Below are 17,797 nucleotides of genomic sequence, written 5' to 3' on the forward strand. Positions count from 1 at the left end.
ACACTCTCAACATTGATCACATAATAAAACCACTCTACACTCTCTTGTTGGATGACAAACACCATTAATTGTGTAGGGCTACAAGAGCACCTCAATGCCGAAGTTAACAAGCTCCACAACATTCGATGTTCATATTTAAGTAACCTTAGAGTGCATGATAGACCAATGCAATTATACCGAGTACTAACATAGCATGCACACCGTCACCGACAGCTATGAAAGGGGGGAATAGATCGCATCAATACTATCATAGTAATAGTTAACTTCATAATCTACAAGAGATCACAATCATAGCTTATACCAAGTACTACATGATGCACACACTGTCAACATTACATCATGGAGGAATAGACTACTTTAATAACATCACTAGAGTAGCACATAGATGATATTCAACTAGATCACAAAGAGAGAGATGAACCACATAGCTACGGTAGAGCCCTCAGCCTCGGGGGAGAACTACTCCCTCCTCATCATGGGAGCAGCGATGGCGGTGAAGAAGATGGCGGTGGTGTCGATGGAGATGCCTTCCGGGGGCAATTCCCCGTCCCGGCGGCGTGCCGGAACAGAGACTTCTGTCCCCCGAATCTTGGCTTCGCGATGGCGGCGGCTCTGGAACTTTTCTCGTATCGTGGCTTATTCGTCTAGGGTTTTTGCGACGGAGTCCTTAAGTAGGCGGAAGGGCAGCCTCGGAGGGGCCCTGGTGGGGCCACACAATAGGGGGGCGCGCCCCACCCCTTGGCCGCGCCGCCCTAGCGTGTGGGGCCCCCTGGCTCCCCTCTGGTCCCTCTCTGGCTCTTTGGAAGCTTCGTGGAAAAATAAGATACTAGGCGTTGATTTCGTCCAATTCCGAGAATATTTCCTTACTAGGATTTCTGAAACCAAAAACAGCAGAAAACAGGAAGTGGCACTTCGGCATCTTGTCAATAGGTTAGTTCCGGAAAATGCATAATAATGACATAAAGTGTGTATAAAACATGTGTGTATCATCATAAAAGTAGCATGGAACATAAGAAATTATAGATACGTTGGAGACGTATCACGCCGCCTAGCTCTTCCTGCGACGCAGCCAGGAACGCGAGGAAGTCCATGGCTGGACCTGGTGGCCAGCGAGACGGTCGAGGCCGCGGCCCTGGGCGCCCCCGGGGGCCGTAGTCGGGGCAGGGGTCGCCGTGGTGGAGCAGCTACGACGCCACGGTCGTCGTCGCCTGCGACCTCCTCGTCTTCGCAGGAGGACCACTGATTCGAGTTCCTCCTCCGCATCGACGACGATCCACTCGGCATCAAGCGGCTCCCAGACAAGTTCGCCGAGTTCGTCGATGGCGTCGAGCTGGCGCAATTGCAGCTATGGGAGGCCAGCTGCAACTTCTGTCGGTGGCCTATCGAGGTCTTGTTCGACGGGCATGGCAAGATGTACCTGCACACCGGGTGGGACAAGTTCGCCCGCGACCTCGAGCTCGAGCGTGGCTGCCAGCTTACATTCCTCTACGAGGGTGATGGCGAGATGATCGTCAAGGTGTTCGACGACACGGCGTGCCGCATGCACTACCACACTGGCTAATCCGGCTCGGACACCGATAGTTATATATTTAGAGTGTTCTTTCTTTGCAGCAAATATGGCTACAGAACAGACGAAGTCAGTAGTCGAGGTTTCTGGATGTTCGTCCTTGAAAGAACCAACAGGGCCACCGAGACCAGCTGGATTTTCCAGTTTGTATGGCTGGGTGTGCCCTCGAATGTTTTTTTCTTGACAGCGAACATACGGAAATCAACACAACTGGTTTCGTCATTTTGCAATGTTTTATTTGTGTCCACCATGGTTCAAGCTATGTATTAGTTTGTGTAAACCATATTCCAAATTATGTATTAGCTTGTGTAAAATCATATTCTAATATATAATATTTGGAACTATGTTTAAATGGAGAAGAGAAAAAAATAAGAAAAATAAATGCGTCATCCCGCTGGAGCCACCTTCAGACGGAAACGGACACGCCGATAAGAATGAATATTTTAGCGTTCGTGGCGCGACGCAAACAGACACGCGCCGCTGGAGATGCCCTAATGAAAAAGCTCGAGTTACGTTCGTAGCTCCAAATCCACGTGATCTGGCAGCGCCGCGAGCGTTGGAGATGTAGAATCTTTACTCCATCAGGATGCAGGCGACGACCCGTTGGACCTGAGTGCAGTTTTGCGTACCAGGCAAAGCGCCACGCCCAGCCACTTTTGCTTACTTCCGTCGCCCGATCATGATGATCTTCACTCCACTCGCTCCGGTGGGTGAGGAACAGCAGCCAACAGCCCAGCACAGAGACGGCGTGGTTCACCGTGCCAAACCCACTGAGGCAAGGCACGCACGGCGCCACCAAGCAGCGTTCGTGGGCAGTGCGTGTGTGATGGCTTTTCCATGCATGCCCTGGTCGAGCAGGCACTGCAATCTTTCGTCAGACACGCTAGCGATCCCCTCCCTTCCTCCCGTCGGAGACCACACCAGCTGCACAGAATACGCGGGCTTTTTATCCCATGCGAGCGAGCATGTGCCCGGTGTAGTTGCGTGCGTCTTTCCTTTGGGAATATTGACCCTGACCGCTCGGCATCCCTAGCACGGCGTGCCTGCACTCGGGTTGATTCCACTGTCTTTCTTCTGCCGGCTGACCTGGTGCTAGTGTAGCTTCGATGCTCACACATCGGTTCATGGATGCCCCATGCCTGTAACATCCGTCCATCAATCATCCAGCATCCATCCACCACATGCGTGCCTCCGCAGGGGAGATCACGATCGATGTTAAAAAAATCGGTAATCGTTAGATCGGCTTGGAAGCAGCGATTAATCTTGGATGATTAACTAATTTAATTGGTCGGCTATTAATCGGTGCGACATACACAAATTAGCACTTAAAATAGTTTATATAAGAAAAATAATAGTATATGAGCCTCTATATGCCTGACCCTACTTGTATAGAGCCTAAAATCTCAGAAAACATCTACTCTTCTCCTCCGTGACCTAATCTTCAAGGTCACGAGCGCCAGGATCGTTCCTTCCACTTCTTCTCCTCTCACCTCTGAAGTTTATCTTCTCCCACCACCTACCTAGGGTACGACCCCTCTTACACCTCAATCACCTAACCTATTGAAGACATCCTCGAGCTCCTGCACGAGCTCCTATATCTGAGGTCTGGGCAAGTGCAAGCAACTCGTCTAGGAGGGAAAGTAACTAGTTGGCGACAGTGGAAATCGAGCTGCTGGATGCTGCAATCAAGCGGGAGCTTCGCAAAACCTACTTTATTGGGGAGGGGTAGCGCATGTACTAGCAATAGGCATTGAAAATTTTGTAACTTTTTTGACCAAGTGTAGTAGTTAATCGGGAACATGCCTAGTAATCAGACTCTCAGTATGATTAATCGGGCTAAAGAATTAACACAAGCGATTAATGATAATCAACACAGTCAGACCCCTAGTAGCAATTAATCAGCCTAGTAATCGCTGAATCAGCCTAGTTTTTGAACAGTGATCACGATACACTGCGTGGGCGTCATGTATAGCAGATGAAGATACCCATCTGTGCGTGATTGGTGCAAGTGGCATGACAAGATGGATCATGTTAGGTTATTAGACAATTTTAAGTGAGTTTAATTATCGAAATCAACAATATTCATATGTCGTGCACTTAATTATGCCAGGAAAGAAATATTTTTTAAAAACTTAAATACCGCACCTTGTCATGTTACGACTCTCCTTTATTAATGGAATGAGGCAAATCTTTTGCCTCCGTTTCAAAAGAAAATGTTTATACGTTTTAGACTAAGCACACCTTTAGCACATCTAAATATGGAACAAATGCACGTAGGAGATGAGAATCAGTCGTCAATGTCGCTATGGTGTTGTTGAGGTCGATGACATGTCAAAAAAGTAGACCGTCAATGGGTTTAGCATGAGGGCTCACAAAAACGGCCGTGCACGTAGTCGCGAGAGGGATACACAGAAGAAGTTCACTACGTGCCGATCGAAACCGTGATGTATTAGAAGATTGGGTCATTTGGCGGGTATGAACACACACTCCTACACATAATGAGCTTGGTTCGAGCACCAACCAAAATATTTAATCTTTCACATAACCGGTTTCAAACTCGAAATTGAGTCACGAAACGGGGCACGATGAGCGTGTGTTGCATGGTGAGGCGGGCAACAGAGGAGGAGGGGAGTGCGCGGGAGCTAATTCTCTTCTCACTCGCTTAGTGGAGAGGTGGAACAACGGTCCTTATAAGTTGTTTCATCTTTTTTTCAAACTAGCAATGCTGGATTAAAATTTATCTCCCACAGCTTTCAAGTTGACTGAAAAATGGACCTTGAAATTTCAAAACATCACAAGACACATCGTATGGCACGTTAGTTTCATTCATTGTTTAATATATATCTATACTTGACTGGAGAGTTAACTTCCATGTTGACAAGAATCTACTCTTGACTTCACGGTCCTAAGCTTTCATAGACTTACACTTGGGTGAAGCTTATTATTCATACTAGATGTTCTTTAAAGATTCATCCAAATTTGATTACCTTAGTGGCGATTCACCCAATTTCATGAACGGTGATCAGCTGTGTCACTCATATAGGTATGTTCTTTCAAAACCACCTTTTAGGACAACACCTCGAGCCAATGGCGGAGCGAAGACTTTCATCAAGCTTGGGTGCAATATAAGTTCGGCCAAATTTTCATCAAAATAGGCTACATCACCGGCCGGAAGCCTAGGCGCGTGCCCAGGCTTAGGTCTTTCACAATGGAAGGTTCTTAGCGCGATATCCTAGGTCATTTGCTAATGTGGCACCATGTTAAATGATGTAAAAAAGTGTTGTTCTATTTTAGCTAAGAGCAAAAACAATAATGTATCACGCGGCCGCCGGCTATAGTGGTTTGCCTTGTCATCTATAGCTAACTTATAATCATCATATACAATAGTTGACTTAAAATATGTACCACCTTACAAAAATATGGCCCACCTTTAACTCTCAAAAGTTACTAGGAGCACGTGCTAGAGTTGCCTCTTGCATGAGAGCTCACTTACCTATTCTCACTCCTCCAACTAAACAGAGAAAATAATATTTTATTTTTTATAGCCAGCTGACTGGACCTTACTATTATACTTGCTCTAGGATACAACTTTTGCACGGAGACATAGGCAAAATGTAGTGCTACTCCAATCCCATGCATGCATAAGGTTAAAATCATTAAATTTGATACAACCCTACAAGACAATGTATTATAGAGTTTGTTTCTTAACATGCGTCACAACCTAGGTTTACGTGTTAAGATGATGCATCGTGGCCTTAGGCATCTCCAACGAGGCGACACAAACAGATGCAGAGCGACCGTTTGCGATCGCGCGGTCGAAAATGCGTCTCGGACCAAGCCCAGCGGCCCAACTCATAGTGACTGGGCTGTCCGGAAAGACGCAAACGTGGCCCCAATATGGCATCGGGTGGGTCTCCGCGGATGATGCGTGGTCGCTCAGAGCGTCCTCCTTTTTTACGCGGTACTGCAGGTCAGGGACAGAGAAATCGACCGCGCGGATTCGCTTCATCTTCCCCTTCTTTGTTGCCCTAGTGTGACGTCACTACCCCAACCCCACCCCGTCGCAGTACACGACGTCTGCTTGGGCCTCGCCGCGCCAGATAACAGGATTGGAGTCGAGTTATGTTTTGGGCCGCATCTGTCGCATGTTTTGGGGCTAAACATATGTCGATTGCACCGGCCGACCTCGACACCCAAAACCTGTTCGTTCAATTGCAACGGTAGATTTCTTACTCCTTTTTTGGGCGCGATTCTGGACGACTATTGATCATCAATTTCTACCCACGTAGATGGACATGTGAAAGGTGCTCGACAAGTTCCGCGCTGAGGTCAGTGACTCAGTTTTTGGCATTCATTCTTTGGTATGGCTGGTTCCAACAATGACATCAATGTGTTGCACCGATCACCGGTTTTCAACAGGCTTATGCAAGGGAAAAATCCTCAGGTGAGCTACGAGATCAATGAAAATAAATATAACAAACCATATTACCTTGCTGATGCCATCTATCCTAATTAGGTCACACTGGTGAAGACTGTCCGTAATCTAAACTCGAAAAAGGCGTGGAGGTTTGCCAAAATGCAAGAGGCTTGCATGAAAGATGTGTAGCGGGGATTTGATGTGCTCCAAGCTTGGTGGGCAATTTTTTATCACCTGGCAAGAACATGATCGCTAAAGACCATGCATGACGTCATAACATGTTGCGTGATCATGCACAACATGATCATTGAGAACAAGCATCCTAATGGCCGCAATGTGCACCAATGGGATTTCTAGGGTGAGCTGGTTACGTCAATCCTTGAGGCAACATCTTGGCAGCAGTATCTGTATATGAGTGTTGAAGTCACTGACGAGAACATATCCGAACGGCTACAGACGGAACTAATTGAGCATCAGCAGACATTAGCTGGTCATGAAGATATTGTGTAGTGCTCAATATCACCTTATTTTCATATAAACGTTCTAAAATTTGGATGTAATAACATAGACTACTTTGAACCAGTATAGTTTATTGTTTAAACATCCAAATTCATGTTTGCGGTCAAATATGCGATACCAAAAAATATTATTTTCATATTCGCGAAGCGACGGAAACAGACGCGTCCGACCACAATCGAGATCCAATATGCGTCGGCCCGTTGAATGCCCCGTTGAAAATAATCGTTGGAACCGCCTAGCCGCGAGACATTAAGACATAGTCTACTTGTCTAGCTACGAGAGAATTGCATTTGTTGCTTCGGTTGTTTTTTTCTCAGATCCAAATTGATGGGATCTTCGATCGCATAGGTTACCCCTGTGACTCACGTTGGTCTAAAACCATCTCCCTCGCAGCAAGATTTATTAAGTTATTTTTGTCAAAATCGTTGGGCGCGTCCATTTCGGCTAAAGAAAGAACGGCAATAAAAATTTCTGCTAAGGGCATCTCCAGCGGCGCGACGCATTTCGGATGCTCAAATTATCCGCGGGCGTCCGTTTGCGTCGCCTGGCGGACGGGGAAATGGTTGTGTGTCCGTTTGCGTCTGGGGTTGGCTCCAGCGGGGCGACGCATTTTGGGCGCAGGCCAGAATTCAAAAAATGATGAAATAGCGTCGACTTTGCACGAAATTACAGCCGCAAATTGAGGGCTGAAACAAGTTCATCACACTTTGCAGCTCGTACGGCGCAAAGTGGAGCAAAAGGGGCACAACAAGGCCTGAACAATAATAAAAAAAAGTCCAAAAGGTCGGAAACCGCCGCCCCGATCAACTTCACCGGCGGCAGGCCGGAGGCGAACCGCGACGCCGCGTGGCCCTGCAAGGGAGCGGGAGTTCCAGAGCGCAGCTGGGAACTTACCGAGCTGGCCGAAGAGGCCGGAGGAGCGATGCCGGCGATCTCCTCTCTCTTGACGATCATGTAGCCCTCCGCTAAGGTCGTATAGAGGGCTACTTGCGCGACGCCGGCTTTGATCTGCATCTGCCAGGCCTACTGGTTGGTGGCCGGGGCAGTCTTGATCTTCTGGTTCTTGCGCCGCCCGCGACGCTTCGTGACCTCTAGGACTTTCTCCTCCGCGGAGAGCACCTTCTTTGCCACCTTCGGCTTTGCCTCCCGGCCGCCGCCGTCAGCGGCCCGCTTTGCTTCCGTCGGAGCTGCAGTGTCCATTCTGGCTATGGCCGTGGCTACGGGGGAGTGTGGGGCGGCGGCAGGTGCGAGGGTTTGCTCCGCATCCATGGCGGTAGCTGCGGCGGCGAGGACGTCCATCGCTTCTGGGCTGCTCGCGCCGGTCTAGTTTCCAATTTGGCGCGGGGAATGGCCAGTGGCGGGAATAATATCGCCCTCCAGCCACTGACGCGCGGGTCCTACGTCTTTTTCTGCGGACAATCGGAGCGACCGCCGAGCGTCCGCGGAGACGGAAACCGGCGCATATTTGGGCCATGTTTGCGTCTCCGCGGACGGCCCGGTTACTTTGCGTCGCCCCGCTGAAACATGCCCCAGACGCATTTCCGGTCAGCGACCGTTTGGGTCGCGCCGCTGGAGATGCGCTAATAGCTTCACATGGCGACATGGAGCCGCAGATTCAGCAACTATCGCACCTGCTTCCAAGCGAGCAACCAGCGCGCCATGCCCGCACGTCAGCAGTACAAGCATGCATGCATCACTGCTCATGGCGGAAGAAAGCCGTCAATGGCCTCTACTGCAGGACGGTGAGGTGCATGACAGGACAGCGCAGCATGCATGCAGTTTCCCGTCCTTCCTTCCCACGGCCACTGCTATTCTGCGACTGCTAGTAGTACTGGTAATATTTTAATGTCTCCGTAACAGATTACAATGTCTGCTGTTGGCTGCAGGTGCAAGGTCTGACCAAGGCTGAGTGTTCCCCACAATCCTGGGCCCTGCTGCACGCTGACAATCACGGAAAAGGTGAAAAGCTGGACAGGATATGCCCACACTGACCTACGAGTACAGAGAGACGCACTACTGCTACCTCTACCAAACAAGGCACACACATCAGTGCAGTGCATACATCTCGCGTTGATCTGCCAATTCAGAGCGGGCGTAGTGAGAAAAAAGAGAGATGAAAAAAGAGTGCGCAGTATAGTAATAGTAGGACAGTACTGTGTACACATCAGATGCAGAGATCGCTTTTCTTTAATTATTTTTGAGCTATTCCAGCAGCATTTGCTGCAGCATGCGTCGTGCACTGTGATCTGTATTCTGACAAGTGATGTGCAATATACGGATTTATCCTAGAGTACAGAAAAGGCAGGTAGTAGGGGAGAGAGCCGAGGGCCAAACAGCTGTGTGGGAACCGCATGGTGCCCCCACCGATTGGAGCAGTGTTCCTGATCTTGGGCCCGACACACTCAGACTGAAAAACTCCCGGGCTGGGTTGCATTCGGGCTGGGTTTGGGCCTGAATGTGCGTTAAATCAGGCCCGTCAAATTTGCTAAAAGATTCGATTATGTTAAGTTTAGTCAAATTTGTACGAAAAGCTACATCTATAGTGTCGGATTAATCTTATTAAATACTACATTGTTAAGTACATGTCTACTTTATATACGAAAACTATTATAACCGTAGATAGTTATTCCGTAAACTTCGTCAAACTTTATGTTGTCTATCTTTAGGGAATAAAAATCATACTCCTTATTTTACATACGAAAGATAGTAGAATGAGTTTTTTTGGCGCCCAATAGCAAGTATTGGCCATCATGCTCGGCTTAGCTGGGTGAACTTTCTATAATAAATAGACCTTCCTTGATAGGGTCAACAATTGAAATTTTCTTTGTAGAGGAAAGGAAAACAACTAGGAATTTGATAATGTGGCCCTAATTATCTTATGTTTCATAAGTCTTGGTCAATTGCATTACCAAAATTACGCAACCATAGAGCAGTTTTGGTAGATTGCACAAATTTTGCCATCCCAGGTGAACTGTCTTGGTGAGGAGTGGCCGTAGGAATAGAATAAACAATAAATATTGCTATGCATGTCATCTGATCCCGCACTCTATTGTCTTTCTTGAGAATCGGAAAAGGAACCTAAACATGGTTTGGAAATTTATTGCATGTTTATTCTACCCAACACAACTACAAATAACTCAGAAACCACTTCGCTTACGACCGTTGAAATAAAAAATACAGTTGTGGTGAATTATGAGATGAAGCAACCGGTAAAGTGTAATTTGTAAAATAAATCTGATGAAATTTTTAAAAAAGGTCCAACGATGAACAACAAAATTAAAATTTGGAATTAACAAAATTCACAATGGATTGACGAAATAAAATCACATCGTTGATGTGCATTATTTTTGCGTAGATCTCATCACGAGGAGATTAACCGGCAAAAAGAATTAAAGAACTAAGAGAGGGGGGTACACAAATATTCAAGTATGTAACAAATTGGGTAAACACCTCGAAGGTAAATAACTCATTAGTAGTTCGTATGAGCCACGAAATAAAAAAATTACTAAACATAAGAGTTGTGTCATTGTGTGGAACAACGAGACAAACTTATTTGTGAAACGAATTTTCACCACACTGACTTTATGCGACGAAGTCGAGGAATTGATCTAAAGATAAGTCCGAACATAAATACAAAAAATTGAAAATTGATAGTAACCAAACTTGAAACCAATCGCTGGAATGAAATCACATCATCAATTTGTATCGTTTAAGTCAAGAGCTTATTTTGAATCAAAACATTGTTCTGTTAACTAGAAGAGACGAGGTGAAGTATATTAACAAAGGTGATCGGTGCAAATCCCATGCGATCCCACGTAGTAACACTACATCGTTAGAGCCAACGCCTATTGAGCTTTGCTCGGCGAAAATTGCAAATTCAGTTGTTTCTACTAGGCCTATCTTGAATTTGCTTTGTCGTTGCAGGAAACCAATTAACACAACTTTGCATTGCAAGGGGACCTCCTGCAGCCTACGAAACATACCCTTAGTGAGTTGAAATTATTTCAAACATGCATATGGAGTACCACTCGACTTGAAGTGCACATAAGATTCGTGTAACATGGATCAATTATGTATGTAAGTATGGAGTAGAGCAAATAATATAGTTATTATTATTCTGTTTCCATGTTTTTGATTACGTTGATGTTCTATACTATCGATTGCATGAGTTCCTTATTGTGTGATCCGAAGGAAAACTTATTTGCATGTGTGTAATAATCAACAAAAGCCAGTTCCCAACCTAGCCAGGCCAAGGCACGAAACTAGGAATTTTTGGCATTAGGTTATCTATATTTTCTACCTTTTCTAGCGGGCTCATGCTCCATAAATTAATGTTATTTAACACTAGTTATTGAAGGTTTCGCTAGCGTCATTGGGGTCATGACACCCTTGCTTATAAGGGAGGTCCATCGCTGGTCAGGCGTATGCATTTGCTAATTTATTGTTAATGGTCTTGCTTGTTTCTCACCATGTGCATAGTTAATGAGGACCCTAACAATAATGAGGGCACATTGTAAGAGTAAGAAAGGTGTTGGATAGCCCCACTTATGGGATACTGCGAGATCACCCCGTCAATATGTTGTCGGTATCTTCTCATAATGTCCTGACATTTACTAGCGTCTTTTGACAATGACAATGTCATCAAACGGATACGGGATAGTTACGTTGGAGACACCAAATGTTATTCCGTAACTGGGTAATACGTGAAGCAAGACGATTTTAGTGCGATAGTACAGAGTTTCATCGATAAAGATTTCCGACAACATGATGGGATTCGTAACCGAAAGATTTTTTTTGGATATGTTCACTTATGGTGTACATGTAGGGTTACACCCTAACCGTTTAGTGTCATATAGAAATGGTATGGTGAAATGGAGAATTTGAGAGAATGGTTCCGAAAGTGTTTTGGTGGTTCTTCGAGGTGTTATGGGAAGTCCATGCAATATATTTGTGTGAGGAAAGATGTTTCATGTGACAAGTAATGTTTTATTGTTGAATGAAAGCAAGTAATTGACCAACTAATGGGGAGCAATGTGGGCCGGGAAGCCGAGTCAGCGGATGCTCGCCAAAAATAGCAGCATGCTATTGTGGGCGGAAGGGAAGGAAAATTGCCTATATAGCTTGTCTTCGAAGGAAAACACGGAAATTCTACAAGAAATATCTATAAAATTCCAAGGGGTAGACGAATGTCTTTACTGGTAGCTTAATAACATACGATTGTATTTTACCATGTGGCCAATTGAACGAAAAGTCTGAACTGATGGAAAGGACTAGGCAATCTAATTATACACTTCAACAGATGTGACAATATATATTATGATTTCTTTGGTTTTCTATATTTGTTTGAACCAGCCACCCTACTTTACAGAATTACCGTGTCTTTCAATTGTCCGTTGTATTTCAATCGTATCGTTGTGTTCTTGTTGAGTTTGTGCCAAAGCTAAACGTATGACTTCACTAGATTAAGATAATATAGTGATATAAATAATTTGTAAAATATTCCATCAAACTTAACAATATTGACTTAGGCCATAGTTAAAGTGTGACTTCACGTCGGGCTGAACGTGTGAACCAGCCACGTTGAACTTGGGATAAACTGCAGTAGTAACCGTAAATAAATCAAGTTACTGTAGTAGTAGTAGTTGTTGTACCATGTTGAGAAAACAAGAAGCTTTGAATACGCCTGGCCCTTGTGGACCATGGGGCAGGAAATGTACTCCCAAAACGCAGCAGTCTCAACCGTTGCGCAGCTAAGCTGGCGCCGTGCATGGCATGCTATTCCGTGGACTGTTCCCGCCTTGATATCGGCACAGCACTGAGGGGCCGCCGGGCCGGGGACCGCGACGACGGGCGATAGCATGCATGGCAGTGGGCAGTGGCATAGTACACGGAGATACACTGGGTGGGCGGACCTACCGGCGCGCTGTGTCCCGTGCAAGGTTGAAAGAAAACAAACGCGCGCCATAGTTTCGTGGCCCGGTCTGTGGCTGTGGCGTGGGGTCAGATCAGATCGATCAAGTGCCCTCTGCATGCAATGCATCCATGTATACTTGTATAGGGTCTGGTCCATCGCTGCCATACGACATTGTTGCGTGCTTGCGTAGTCTGTAGCAAGGAATCGTACGTGACGACGGATGGATGGATGGCAGCTGCTGCTTCCCATCTCGAATGGTCCTGGCCACGGCACCTTCCCGCACCACAAGGTGGGCACGTAGAGTACGTATGTACGCGCCCCCAAACGATCGATGGAGCCTAGCTAGGCCCATAATTAATCGGACGTGTCAACCCACTGTGTGCGTGCTGCTGCCCGCTAGCTAGACACTGTGTGTTGGATCGGCGCGTCGTAGGCATATGCATGTGGCGGCCATGTGTGGCTGGCCGCGCCAACTGTGCACGGCACGGCCACGGGGGTGAGCAGCAGCAGCGCACATATTGCAACGTGGATCGCGCGCTGCTCGCTCGCACAGCTACCCCGATCGAGAACCGTACGCGTAGCAGCGTGTCACGTCAGTATGGACGCCCGAGCGTCGTGATCATTGCAGCTCGCCCCTTGGCCGGGGTACGGCGCCCATGCATGCACCATGCACAGGCCGCTACTATAGCTTGCACCGCCGCATCATTTACGTGCACTGTGCGCGGTGCGCCTAACTCCATCGTTTACCGGCCGATTGATGCTGATCGACACGGACGGATGGCCGGACGGTCGGGGTACCCGGCCACAGCTACACAGTGCGCGCGCTTCCAAGGATCGATCGGTGCTGCGTTATGGGCGAGATCGCGACCCGTCGGCGTGGCCGTCGACCCTACGCTGTAGCAGTACCCAGCAAGCGTAGAACGGGAACAGACCCTACAGGGTCACACTTGCTGATAAAGGTAGGGCTGCGAAAGGACAGACACTATGATTAAGTCTGTCAACTATGTAATGCCTGTAGGAGCAGTTTTTTTTACCTAACAGGCAGCCCCGCGCGCGTACATGCATGCATGCATGTGTTGCGATTAATGTCGTCCATCTAGGATGGTGATTGTGTCCGGTCGATGCAGTGCGCGCAAGCAGATCGCAGAGGGTACAGCAGCCAGCAGTGGCGCCGCTCGTCACGCCATTCCCGCTGGCGATGTTTAATGCGCGGCCCGAGATCGAGTAGTAGTTTGTACGTGTGCACGGGCCTGCATGGTTGGCAGCGTGGTGCTCCGTGCCTCGCCGTGCCGTGCCGTGCGGTGGATGGTGGTCGCAGTGTCAGGCATGCGTGCCAACGGGGACGGACGACCGACGCCTTGATGGATTGGCGGGAAGGACAAACGGACGGACTCGTACTGGCAGGCGCCACACGCGAGATGGTTGATGGGACGTACTGTAGTAAATGTGGGCACTGACCCGCCCTGGTGTTTAGTGCGCCGTGCGCGGGATCTAGCCATAGGGACCGGGATTAATTACCGGTGGCCGTATGGGCGAAGACTGACGCTGCCCGTGATTCACGCATCTAAAACTGCAGTTTGGTGTAATCACTTAAATTTCTGCATGTATGAACGTAGATCCGGGTCAGGGGGACACACATCACGGTCACGCGCTTGGCGTTTCGGGAGGCGTATTCAAACCTCCTGTGCTGCGTGTGACCGACGAGGCATTCAATGGCACGCCACCACGTTAGGTTGTCTCTGCGTGACCGGGTGGGTGGGCGCGTCTGCGGCACCCTGCACCTTAATTCTCGGTCGCACCGCACCGTTGAAACTGCCCCGCATCTCAAAATGCCATAATTCTAGATAGTACGTATTTGGTGCCTATCTAGATTATGTTTAGTCTCAGTCGGTCCACTAGCAACAGTAGTAGCAATGAAGCACGCAATGTTTGACAAGCATTTCCTCCTTCAGGTGAAGGCTCGTATAAAATAAATCCCCTTGGTTTTTCCGCGCGTGTCAGCATCCCTGTCACTGCAGCTGGACCACACAAATAATTCATGTTTAAATTACACTAGTACGAGTTGTTAATGGAAAATCGCACCATCCGAAAACGTCAAAGCACCGAGAAGTGAGAGGCCCACCTTCATTATCATCATCATGCAACCCCCACCAGGCCCACTCTCCACATCTCACATCCACGAACGAATCAATCGCCTCAGCAGGCAACAAACAACGGGGCAGGAAAAAGAAAGCAGGAAAGAGGAAAAGCATTCCACACCGATAGCACCCCATGGGATTATTAAAGGCGCGGATGGGAAGAGAGGCATCGCATCCGTCCAAGCAGTCCGCTTTGGTTGCTGCCACCCCCGTCCGTCCGTCCGTCAAAATAAACAAGAGGCAGACAACTTTTGTCCCCTTGCAGCCACCCAACGTGTCTATCTTCCCTGCCAGGCCGTATATATAACCACCTCCCCACATCCTCCACGCCTCCCACTCTCTCCAGCCGTTTCCGCTCCCCCACCCAACTCCCCTCCCCTCCTCACACGCATCGTCTCTTTGCGTGACCTTGCCTTCTCCGCCCCGCTCCACCCTCTACAAGATAGCGGTGCCACCGTCGTAGCAATGGCAGTGCAGGCGCGGTTCCTCTCACACGCCTTCCCCCACGACCTCACCGCCTTCAAACCAATGGAGGACCCCTCCTCCTCCCACCTCTTCCAAGACTGCGCGCCCGCGGTGCCCGGGATCGGCAACAACACCACCGTCCTCAGCGACCTCCCGCGCAGCGAGCTCACCTGCAACGACAACTACGGCTTCGTGCCCAGGAAGCGGCCCCGGATGACCACCGAAGAGCCGGCGGCGGGACTCGCGGAACTCGCCCGGCAGCGCCTGCTTCTCCTGCAGCAGCAGCAGCAGGCGGCGGCGATGCACGGGCTCCTGCTGCCCTGCGACGCGCAGAGCCGGGCCGTGGATTCCGGCGCGGCGTCCACCAGCGGGAGGATGGCCAATGCCGCCGCGGGCGTCTCGCAGGGCCTCTCCGCGCTGCTCTACAACCAGGGCGTCGAGACCGATGCGCTCATCCGGCTCGAGGTATGCGCGCGCGCGCCTTCCCATCGTCTCGTTGCTTTCCTGCTACCCTCGTGCGCAATCATTTCTGGTCCAGCCCAACGTACGTTTTCTGAATCATTTCTCCACGATCGTTTCACAGAGCGAGCGCATGCGTGCGGGGCTCGAGGAGGCGCGCCGGCGCCACGCAACGGCAGTTCTCGCCGCCGTGGAGCGCGCGGCGTCCGGGCGGCTGCAGGCCGTGGAGGCCGACCTGGAGCGCGCGCGCTACCGCAACGCCGAACTCGAAGAACGGCTCCGGCAGATGACCGCGGAGGGCCAGGCGTGGCTGGGCGTCGCCAGGAGCCACGAGGCCGTCGCCGCGGGCCTCCGCGCCACGCTGGACCAGCTACTCCAGCCCGCCTGCGCCGGTGCCGTCGAGGCCGACGCGGAGGACGCCCAGTCGTGCTGCTTCGAGACCGCTGGCGACAACCACGCCGACGACACGGCGTGCAAGGCGGTCGCGGCGGCGGCTCCGTCGTGCAAGGCGTGCGGCCAGGGCGAGGCGTGCGTCCTGCTGCTCCCGTGCCGGCACCTGTCCGTCTGCGGCGCGTGCGAGCCCGCCGTGGATACCTGCCCCGTCTGCGCCGCCACCAAGAACGCCTCGCTCCATGTCCTGCTCTCCTGATCCTCTCCGGCGTACGGCCAAGTTCGACGTTCTACCATGCGTGTGTTTTGTGTTGCTGCGTGGAGTTTCGCCAGCGTGGCACCAGGGGTCAAGTGATCCAGGCATGCAATTCCAAGTGCTGAATTTGCATGTACTACAAGAACCTAGACTAGTTTTTTGTTTTTTTTTTGGTTTAGTTGTTAGGTTTACCTGTTAATGTTTCTGGGCTACTACTAACTTATTACTTTTGCTGCGGTTTAGTAAAATCATTTCCGTTGTTGGTGAAATAGTACAGCAGTTTCGGTTTCAAGAGTTCTAGTACCAAAATTGTGTTAATTTTCAGACGATCGTAACAGCCCTGCTCCATATCCCTTCCCGTGTGTGCGAAGATGCTCATGGCATGTTGCGTTGCGCTGTACTGCTGTTGGAAATGATCCGTTCACAATATCTTTATTTCGCGTCAGTGTCGATCTTGACCAGTCTAAAGATGCGGACTACTGTGCCCACGCACGTCTGTTCAACGCGGAGCGCTCCGCACCGGCCGGCCGTACTAGGCGTGAGTTGTCAGTGTGTCGCGCGTCCAGTCCCACTGTCTCTTTGCCCACACCGCAATAAATTGGCATGCAGGTACAGATTGAGATTAGCATTGTCGATCTGCGCAGATTTGACTTGTCCTGCGCGTCAAGCACGGGCTCGAACGTTTCACTCACGTCACGTGAATAACCTACTACTACCCGTTTTCACCACCGGCTCCGCCTTCAAGGCCCGTCCCGTCCCGTCCATTTACTTGCAAAATTAACAGCTCACGCCGATCTGCTGGAGCTAGAGCGTCTCCAAACGGCGTCAGATTTAGTGTTTGAGAAACGCTATTTTCATTATTTAAATACTAGTTTTATCTACTAGCAAATACGGCCCCAAACTTATTTTCATATTAAAATACTAGATTTTTTTCATTATATTTTCAATAGAGAGTACCAATATTACACAAACTAATACATAGTTTGATCATGGTTTAACACAAACTAATACATAGTTAAAAGACTGTAAAATGAGAAAACCTAACTAGTGTTGATCACGCAGATTACGTATATTTGGTGCCAACAAAGAACACTCTCAATGATAGCCATGTTGTTCCTATGCAGGGACGACGTACAGAAAACTCCGTGGCCATCTTCGCCTCGTAGGAGAATGTGAGTCGTATCTAGCTTGTAGGTCGTGGAAGCGCGCGAACTACTCCCAGACGGTGTGGAGGTACATCTTGCCGCGTCCGTCGAAGAGTACGTCCGGCCACCGACAGAAGCCGCAACCAGCCTCCCGCAGCTGCAGCGCGGCTGGCTCCTTGCCGCCGACGAATACTAGGCACTATGCCCATAACAATCTTATAGCTATTACATTAACAATCTCATCCAATCCCTACCATTCCCTACATCCCTACAATCATGGATGGTTGATGGAGAGGCGTCGGTGATAGCGATGTCGATGATCTCCTCAAATTCCCCATCCCGGCATGGTGCTAGAACGGAGTTCCTGGTTCTTGGATTGGATTTTCTGGTGCGGCGGAGCAGCGGAACTCTCTCGGAAAAAAACGTCGAACCCCCATCCGTTTTCAGGTCATGAGGCTTAATATAGTCGGGAGGAGAGGCCGAGGGGGTGGTCGAGGCGGCTAGACCACCCCTAGGCGCGACCAAGA

The 17,797-nt window shown here is 49.3% G+C and overlaps 1 protein-coding gene across 1 annotated transcript; it reads left to right on the forward strand.

Moving 5' to 3' along the window:
- Positions 1–14,871: 14,871 nt before the first annotated feature.
- Positions 14,872–16,417, forward strand: LOC127321077 (probable BOI-related E3 ubiquitin-protein ligase 3). The gene is made up of 2 exons (XM_051350118.2): positions 14,872–15,485; positions 15,604–16,417. The coding sequence occupies exons 1-2, from the start codon at positions 15,021–15,023 to the stop codon at positions 16,126–16,128; spliced, it is 990 nt and encodes a 329-aa protein (XP_051206078.1). The 5' UTR covers positions 14,872–15,020; the 3' UTR covers positions 16,129–16,417.
- The last annotated feature ends 1,380 nt before the right edge of the window (positions 16,418–17,797 follow it).

The sequence above is a fragment of the Lolium perenne genome, chromosome 2 (genome assembly GCF_019359855.2).
Source record: "Lolium perenne isolate Kyuss_39 chromosome 2, Kyuss_2.0, whole genome shotgun sequence".
NCBI lineage: Eukaryota > Viridiplantae > Streptophyta > Magnoliopsida > Poales > Poaceae > Lolium > Lolium perenne.

Coding starts and splice junctions, on each gene's coding strand:
- LOC127321077 (XM_051350118.2), top strand. CDS start 15,021: ATGGCAGTGCAGGCGCGGTTCCTCTCACACGCCTTCCCCCACGACCTC. Junction 15,486..15,603: donor ATGCGCTCATCCGGCTCGAG/GTATGCGCGCGC, acceptor ATCGTTTCACAG/AGCGAGCGCATGCGTGCGGG.